The sequence below is a fragment of the Macaca mulatta genome, chromosome 19 (assembly GCF_049350105.2).
Source record: "Macaca mulatta isolate MMU2019108-1 chromosome 19, T2T-MMU8v2.0, whole genome shotgun sequence".
In the NCBI taxonomy this organism is placed as follows: domain Eukaryota; kingdom Metazoa; phylum Chordata; class Mammalia; order Primates; family Cercopithecidae; genus Macaca; species Macaca mulatta.
Genome location: NC_133424.1, coordinates 56,172,947 through 56,181,882, shown reverse-complemented (window position 1 = coordinate 56,181,882; position 8,936 = coordinate 56,172,947). Strand labels below are relative to the sequence as shown.

The following is an 8,936-nucleotide window of genomic DNA, read 5'->3' as shown; positions in this document are numbered from 1 at the left end:
CTGGTGCCAGGGAAAAAGTGTAGGCTTGCTCTAGAGTGAGACAGGCTTGGGTTTGAATCCAGGCCTGCTGCTTCCTGGCTATGGGGACTTTGGTAAGGCCCTTCTCTTTTCCAGGCTCATTTGTCTACATCTGTTTTCTTTTTTTTTTTGAGATGGAGTCTCACTCTGTCACCCAGGCTAGAGTGTGGTGGTGCGATCTCAGCTCACTGCAACTTCCACCTCCCGGGTTCAAGTGATTCTCGTGCCTTAGCCTCCCAAGCAGCTGGCATTACAGGTGCATGCCACCACGCCTGGCTAATTTTTGTATTTTTAGTAGAGATGGAGTTTCGCTATGTTGGCCAGGCTGGTCTTGAACTGCTGACCTCAGGTGATCTGCCTGCATTGGCCTCCCAAAGTGCTGGGATTACAAGCATGAGTCACTGCACGGGTCAATATCTGTTAAACAAATTAGGGGAGAAGATTATAGTGATGTATATAAAGCAGAGAACACACAACCTGGCACACAGTGGATCCAAGGTCAATGCCAGGCCTCTTCTTTCTCTCTTTTAAGAAAATTCTGGCCGGGCGCGGTGGCTCAAGCCTGTAATCCCAGCACTTTGGGAGGCGGAGATGGGTGGATCACGAGGTCAGGAGATCGAGACCATCCTGGCTAACACGGTGAAACCCCGTCTCCACTAAAAAATACAAAAAACTAGCTGGGCGAGGTGGCGGGCGCCTGTAGTCCCAGCTGCGGGAGGCTGAGGCAGGAGAATGGCGTGAACCTGGGAGGCGGAGCTTGCAGTGAGCTGAGATCCGGCCATGGCTCTCCAGCCTGGGGGGACAGAGCGAGATTCCGTCTCAAAAAAAAAAAAAAAAAAAAAAAAAGAAAATTCTACCTCTGAGGGTTGTCCTGATGTGAAACTGGCAATCGTGGGTGATCTGGGGTTGAGAAATTCAGATATGGCTTGAGCCAAAGAAGTAAAATTGGACACTGATAGACATAATACAGAGATGGCCTGTCATGTGTATCTTTGTCAAACACCCAGAATCTCTCCCCAGAATCCATCAACAGTGGACTCAAGTCAGTCTGGGTGACTGGTATTTCTACCTGTGGCAGCCTGGAGAGGTGGCTCCACCTGGTACTGGTACTGGGACAATGACAGTAGGGATGAGGCCTGGAGGGGAGATGGCTGCTCAGAATCTACAACTATCATCATGGTAGATCACAAAATAAAACACAGTGACAACACACAGTGCTATTAGGCAACAGGCACTGTTCTACGCACTCTCACCCATTTAATGCTGGCGGCAATGCTGTAAGGTTATACCACACCCAATTCACAAACAGGGACGTAGAAGTAGAGAGCATTAAGTCATTTGGTCAAGGTCAGCCGCTATTTATATGAACTCAACACATGCTCTTAACTCCAATGCTTTAATATAACAGCAGCTCCAGAAAGAAACCGGGAACCAGTGCTTTAGAAAAGGAAAATGGGAACCAGAGGCGGAGACTTGCTTTTATTGTATACAGCCAGAGAGGCTTGAATTGTGTATGTACATGTAATACCTGTTCAAATACAATTTTATAAAACATTTTTTAGGCCAGTCACGTTGGCTCACGCCTGTCACCCTAGCACTCTGGGAGGCTGAGGCGGGCAGTCTGGAGTTCGAGACCAGCCTGGCCAACATGGCAAAACCCCGTCTCTACTAAAAATACAAAAAAATTAGCCAGGCATGGTGGCAGGCGCCTGTAATCCCAGCTACTCGGGAGGCTGAGGCAGGAGAATCGCTTGAATTTCGGAAGGTGGAGGTTGCAGTGATCCGAGATCGTGCCACTGCACTCCAGCCTGGGCGACAGGGCGAGACTCCGTCTCTAAATAAACAAATAAAATAAAAATAAATTCAAATAAGAAGCTAGAACCTTCCCATTCACCCACTCTGCCCACTGGGGAACCGCTGGCCCTTCCGACTGCGCATGCGCTCCCAGGCCGCGCCCCTCGCCCAATGCTCCTCTTCCGCGCGAGCAAGACTCCGCCCACGGGTGTTTAAATTTTCGAACCTGGAGCGGATTCCCTCCTCCAACGCAGCCTTCGAAGGTTTTAAACATGGTTCTCTCTCGGACTATTCTGCATCTCCCAGGCCTTAAGGATAAAACTGACACAGGGGACCCTTCAGGGTCTGATCTGCCCACTCTGCTGCCTCACCTCCCACCCTGGGGTACCCTGAATCCAAGCGAGTCTGGACCTCTCCCCCGGGGTCTTCACCGCCTTTGCTTAGCTGTCCCCTGGAGTGCCCTCGCCTGTCTGTCCTTCAAGGTCCAACCGGACCCGCGCCCTTTCCTAAGTGATTTGAGGCCCTGGCAGTCTCTCCACAGGCTGGGGTGTCTTCCAGGACGCACGCCAAGTCTGATTCATTCATGTGTTCTTGGCACTGAGCCCAGAACAGTGAAATTCCTCCCTGTCGCCCCACCCCACCGCATCCCGCCAACATCACTGAAGAGGCACAACTCGAACCCCAGGTTCCCCTCCCGCTCCTCGGCGTATCCATTTCCCTACTCATCTCCCCACCCTCAAGCTCCAACCGCGCGCACGCGCATTGAGTCAGAGCCGCGGCGTCCTCCCGCCTGCCCCTCCGGAACCCGCATGCGTGCTGAAGTCGACCGCCTCCATCCACGCATGCTCCGCCCGGCGCGCAGGTTCGGTTCTCGAGCGTCCAGCCCTCAGCGCATGCGCAGGACCAGCAGCCTGAGGGACCGGATCTCAGCTTGGCCCCGCATTACCTACTCCTCCTCCTCTTCCTTCTTCGGGCCAGCTTTCCTTAGGGGCCGCAACCCGGACGCCGAGGCCAGTTTCGGAGTGGGGGTTGCCCACTTTTTCTCTTTCCCACGTTCCTGGCCCCCAGACGCCATTTACAGGCGGGTGGTTGGGGTCAGCCTCCCCGCCCCCACCCGACTCCCGTCACGGGAGAGCCCACACCGCGCCCCGAGAACCAATCAGCAGCCGCCTTAGGTAAGGGAGCCGCGAGTCCGCGCGAGGCTCGTGCACCGGCAGGGGGCGGGGCGCGCCGGCAGGCCCCGCCCTCGCCTTGGCTATTAAAAGATCGCTGGGATGTCCGCCGGGGGTGCGGCACTGAGTAAGGGTCCGGGGCCGGTCATTTCGTTACTGGGTTGGCAGGAATGGGGGCGGGGGACGGAAATAACGTGTAAATAAGAAACTAATGCTCTGCGAGATCCAAGTAGAGCCTGCAAACTGCCCGTCAAGTACTGGGGAGGCCGCCCCAATAACGCGTGAAGAGAAACTGGAGTTGGGTTCCCTGAGGGAAGCTTTGTAAATCAATGCCTAAATCCGGGGAGGCCCCCCTCTAGAACCCCATAGAGAGTTTAAATCCTAGGGAGTCCTTAGGAAAATGTGCAAATCGACTACACTTCTGGGGTGGGCAGTGTCCCACGAAGTGGGCTTACATACTCAGGAATCGGGAGAGTCTCCCCAGATATTTGCGAATAGTCACTGAGGTTCTGGGAGATGCCCGAAGGGAGTGTGTGAAGCGATGCCTAAGCACTGAGGAGACACTCACCAAAAATATGTAAATTCGATTGTTAGTTTTCGGGAAGTCACCCTAGAAGTCTATCAGTAGATACTTAAATAGACCGGCTTTCCTAAGTTTGGGGGAAATCCCCCCAAAGGAGCCCGGAAACAGCATTGGAAGTCCCCAGCTTGCATGTGGGATGGGCCTTTTTTTTTTTTTTTTTTTTGAGACAGAGTCTCGCTCTGTCGCCCAGGCTGGAGTGCGATGGCACGATCTCGGCTCACTGTAACCTCCACACCTGGCTTAGGTGGGCTCTTAAGTTCCAAGGAACTCCCCACATTCAGATACTGTGGAAGCTCCTGGAATAAAGGGCACAGGGAGGCCAGGCGCTGTGGCTCATGGGGAATCTCATCACTTTGGGAGGCGGAGGCTGGCGAATCACTTAAGGCCAGGAGTTCGAGACCAGCCTGGCCAACATGGCGAAACTCCGTCTCTACTGAAAATGCAAAACTTAGCCGGGCCTGGTGGTACGTGCCTGTAATCCCAGCTACTTGGGAGGCTAAGGCAGGAGAATTGCCTGAACCCGGGAGGCAGAGGCTGCAGTGAGCTGAGATCGTGCTGCTGCACTCCAGCCTGGGCAAAAGAGCAAGACTCTGTCTCAAAAAAAAAAAGAAAAGAAAAGCACACACATGGTGCGCTTACTTTGCACAGGAAAGGGTATCCTCATAGGCGGGTAAACAGAAACTTCAGGGCTGGGCGGAATCCCAATTGAGACATGAAGACAGGTACTTAAGCACTGGGTAGATTTCGGAATAATATATAAAGACACTTAATTGCAAGGGAGGGAGGAGTTTCAGATGCTGGGGAGAATCTCCATCCGAGACTGTAAGCAGTTATTTCGGTATTGAATGAGTCATTTTCCCTAAGCATCTGTAAACAGGCCCTTGTCCTCCTCTGTCTAGGAAAGCAGTCTTCAACCTGGCTTGTGGCTGGGGGAGAGGTCATGTAGCACAGTAAGAGAGGAGCTAGACAAGCCACTTGTCTGGCTAGCAAAATTATGACTCTGTCTTGTAAACAGACCCTTCAGTTCTGGAGAGTCTCCGAGGGACCTGTTTATGTCATTATGAGGTTGGGCTGGGGAAAATTCATGGAGGGATTTAACAGATACTTCCAAGCTAAGCAAGGGTCAGCAAACTTTTTTTTTTTTGAGACAGGGTTCTGCTTTTTCTTTTTCTTTTTTTTTTTTTTGAGACAGGGTCTTGCTTTGTTTCCCAGGCTAGAGTGCAGTGGTACAGCATGATCATGGCAGCCTTGACCTCCCAGGCTCGAGCAATCCCACCACCTCAGCTTCCCAGGTAGCCGGGACTACAGGTGCATGCCACCATGCCCAGCTATTTTTTTCTTTTTAAAATGTTTTATAGAGAGAGGATTTTGCTATGTTGCCCAAGCTGATCTGGAACTCCTGGGCTCAAGCAGTCCTCCTGTGTCGGCCTCCCAAAGGTGTGAACCACCATACTCGGCCATTCAGTAAAACTTTCTGTTAAGGCCAGAGAGTAATTATTTTAGGCCCTGCAGACTGTATTGTCTGTCTCAACTACTCAGCTTTGCCATTGCATCAAGAAGGCAGCCATAGACAATTTGTAAATTGACGGATGTGGCCATGTTCCAATAAAACTTTCTACTTACAAAAACAGAAGGCAGACCAGATTTGGCCTCTAGGCCACACTTTGTCAGCCTGACCTCTGAGCTTGAGCAGATAGCCCCATTGAGTTCTACAAACAGTTAAGTAGCAAAGGCCACCCTAGAATGATGTGTGAACAGCTGGAAAACTCTCTAAGGACCTGTAAACAGATACTAAAATGGTGGAGAGTGGGTTGCATAGATAGCCAGACATTAAATAACATGTCAAATAGAATAAACACGGGGGATACCTTGAAATGAAATTCAGTGGGAGGGAAGGCAGACCGTCAGGAACGGAAGACAGACAGACACTGAAATGTAGTGGGGTACCAGGTGAAAACAGGCCCTTGAGTGCTGGAGCCCCACTATGACATGCACTAGTAATGGATCATCAAGAGTAGCTGTTGGACTGAGGATCACATTGCTGGTTTGTAAGCAAATGCCTTGCTGCATTTTGTTAAGGAGAATATCCTATTTTTACATGAACTTGCCCCTGTGAGTTTATTGATGCTGGAGCATTTTAATAGTCGGGAATAGTTTTGGCTGCAAGTAAGAGATAGGTGTGTATTTGTTTTTCGCTGCCTCTTGAAGTAGGCAATTCAGGGTTAATGTGGAACCCCCAACTTTGTGTCTTGTTTTATTGTACCTTCCATTAAGTTGCCTTACAGCCCAGGATAGCTGCTTGAGCTCCAACCTCCACACCCACATTCCTGTCACTGGGAGGAAGGGGCAAAAGGCATGTGCCGGAGTCTGTGAAGGGAAGTTTCTGGAAGCTGCCAAGCCACACTTCTAGTGTCATACCATAGCCAGAAAGTACTTACTCACATGGCCACACCTAACTGCAAACAAGGATGAGAAGTTTGTTCTGGATAGCCATCCATGTACCTAGCTCAGAACTGAGGGTTTTACTTTTTTGGAAGAAGTCAGGAGTGCATGTTAGGAGCCAGCTTGCAGTTGCTACCACAGGCCCGAGCTCTGTTGAAAGGATGGGCCTTGGCCGGGCGCGGTGGTTCACACCTGTAATTCCATCGCTTTGGGAGGCTGAGATGTGTGGATTGCCTGAGGTCAGGAGTTCGAGACCAGCCTGGCCAACATGGTGAAACCCCATCTCTACTAAAAATACAAAAAAAATTAGTCAGGTGCGGTGGCAGGCACCTATAATCCCAGCTACTCAGAAGACTGAGGCAGGAGAATTGCTTGAATCTGTGAGGCGGAGGCTCAGTGAGCTGAGACTACACCATTGCACACCAGCCTGGGCAACAAGAGTGAAACTCCGTCTCAAAAAAAAAAGAAGAAAGGAAGAGCCTTGGTTGGGCACAGTGGCTCACGTCTGTAATCCCAGCACTTTGGGAGGCCAAGGTAGGTGCATCACCTGAGGTCAGGAGTTCGAGACCAGCCTGGCCAACATGGTGAAACCCCATCTCTACTAAAAATACAAAAATTAGCCAGGCATGGTGGTGGGTGCCTGTAATTCCAGCTACCTGGGGAGGCTGAGACAGAAGAATCACTTGAACCCGGGAGGCAGAGGTTGCAGTGAGCCAAGATCAGGCCACTATACTCCGACCTGAGCGACAGAGAGACTCCATCTCCAAAAAAAAAGAAGGAAGGGACTTCGTATAGTCTAGGGTATGCCAAGTAGAGTAGGAAGAGACTCTTTCATCCTGAAATCCCCTCATTCCCTCTGTAGGTGACCATGTCTGAGTCTGGACACAGTCAGCCTGGACTCTATGGGATAGAGCGGCGGCGACGGTGGAAGGAGCCTGGCTCTGGTGGCCCCCAGAATCTCTCTGGGCCTGGTGGTCGGGAGAGGGACTACATTGCACCATGGGAAAGAGAGAGACGGGTGAGTGTCTGGACCCAGGAGCAGCATTCATGTATCTATTTGGTTCCACAAATGATTATTGAGCACCTGCCATGTGCCAGGCACTAATCCAGATGCCAGGGATATATCTGTAAAGAAAACCTACCGCCCTCATGGATAAAGAGGGTGGAGAGTGATAAAGGAGACTGTTTTAGATAACATGGTCAGAAAAGGTCTCTCTGAAGAGGTGACTTTTTAGCAGAGGCTTTAAGGACATGAGGGAATAAGCCATGCCAACATCTGAGATGAAGAGCATTCTAGACAGAACAGCAAGCGCAAAGGCCCTGAGGTGGCCCATATCTGGCATGTTCAAGGAGTAGCCAGAGGAGGTCAGGATGGCTGCAATGGGTGAGGAAGGAGGGAGAGAGGAGATGAAGTCAGTTAATTGGGGCCAGATCAGGTAGGACCTAGTAGGCCTTGGAAAGAACTTTATATTTCACTAAGTGAAATTGGCATTGGAGAGTTTGAGCTGAGAGGTTTCATAGCTCGTTTTAAAGAGTCATGTCATAATAACAACAACTGTTTCTGTTTCTTTTTACTGAGCAGCCTATACTGTGCTTGCACTGTGCAAAGTCCTTTACATCCTTTGGGTCTTCCTGAACCCTTACAGCTACCCCATGAAGTAGATTCTATAATAGATCTGATTTTCACTAATGAGGAAAATGAGCCCCAGAGGTGAAGGGACTTTTCCATAATGAGAGTCAATAAACTTTGGGTCCAGGACTCAGATCCAGGTCCAGCTTAGTCTCACATATGGCATCACTCTGCGTGCTGTAGAGAGCGCCCTGGGCTGGGAATCAGGAGGGATTGGCTTGTGCCCAGACCCTGCCTCACTCCCCTCCTGTACTTAGGTGACTCACTGCCCGAACCTGCCCCCTGGGCTTTTTTCTCTAGGGCCCTGTCCACCTCAGACACATCTGGTAGGGTGAAAGTAGGTAACAATTGAGGCCAGCTTCTGAGCTATAAAACTGTACAAACATGAAGAATAGTTTATTCACAGTGAGCTGGGCTCTTACTTGCTCCTTCTCTTGGGCCACAGCGTAAATGAGAACGCGTTGTCTCTCTTCCTTCCACATAATGCCCTCCTGGGGAATGTTATCCCGCCACACCTTCAGGTTTAACCCCTGAACAAGCAACTCCTAAATCTCATCTTTGTCTCTAAATATGCTACTGAGCCCTGGCAGCCTCCTGTCACACCCATGGGCTTCTCATCCTCTGTGTCCCCTGCTGACCTCAGCATCTTTCTGCCATTTTTCCTCTTCCCATTTTTTTCTCCCACATCAGTGACAGCCCATTGGGCCTCATCCTGAATGCCTCCCTCGCCTCTCCCCTGCTTCGTCTGTGCTAGTCAGGCACCAGTGCTTTACACTCCGCCACCTGGGTATATCTGTGTGTCTTCTCTCCACCCTCACAGTGCTCATTCCAGGTACAGAGTGAATATCTGAAGTGCTCCAAAATTCAAAACGTTTTGAGCACCAACATGACATTTAAGGGAAATGTTTATTGGAGCCTTGCAGCAGATGGATTTGGGGTGCTCAACCAGTAAATATGCAAATATTCCAAAGTTCAAAAAATCCCAAATCCAGAGCACTTCTGGTCCCCGGCATCTCAGATAAGGGATACTCAGCCTATATAATCTCCCCCTTCCTAGCCTCCTGGAAGTCCACAGCCTCTCCTCCTGTAGTTTTTCCCTTGGAACGTCTTTTCGAAGCACTTTCACATCATCTTTTTGTTTGTTCTTCACCGTAAGCCAGTGAAGTGAGCAGGATTTAAGTAAGTGTCGTCAGTCTGTTGGTGAAGAAACAGAAGCAGTGAGGGGTCAAGACTGTCCTGAGGTTCCTCAAGGAACCAGAGAAAGAACGGGACTGAGACTCAGATTTCTCCCCTCTTC

At 50.5% G+C, this 8,936-nt stretch overlaps 1 protein-coding gene and 1 long non-coding RNA gene across 20 annotated transcripts in view; one reads left to right on the top strand and one right to left on the bottom strand.

The window, feature by feature from the left end:
* Positions 1 to 1,482: 1,482 nt before the first annotated feature.
* On the bottom strand, positions 1,483 to 2,898 carry LOC106994789 (uncharacterized). Its single transcript, XR_001441473.3, has 3 exons — positions 2,759 to 2,898; positions 2,039 to 2,133; positions 1,483 to 1,852 (listed from the first exon to the last, which is right to left on the bottom strand). It is a non-coding gene; the product is annotated as an uncharacterized LOC106994789 (long non-coding RNA).
* SMG9 (SMG9 nonsense mediated mRNA decay factor) overlaps positions 2,701 to 8,936 on the top strand; it is an 84,920-nt gene continuing 78,684 nt past the window's right edge. For 13 of the 19 annotated variants that reach the window (XR_013408644.1, XR_013408645.1, XR_013408647.1 and 10 more), the window contains exons 1-2: positions 2,701 to 2,987; positions 6,872 to 7,027. Coding sequence is in view for 15 of the 19 variants with exons in the window: in XM_077976354.1 (XP_077832480.1) it covers positions 6,878 to 7,027 (150 nt within the window). In the remaining 4 variants the exon portion in view is untranslated. 19 annotated transcript variants of the gene reach the window in all.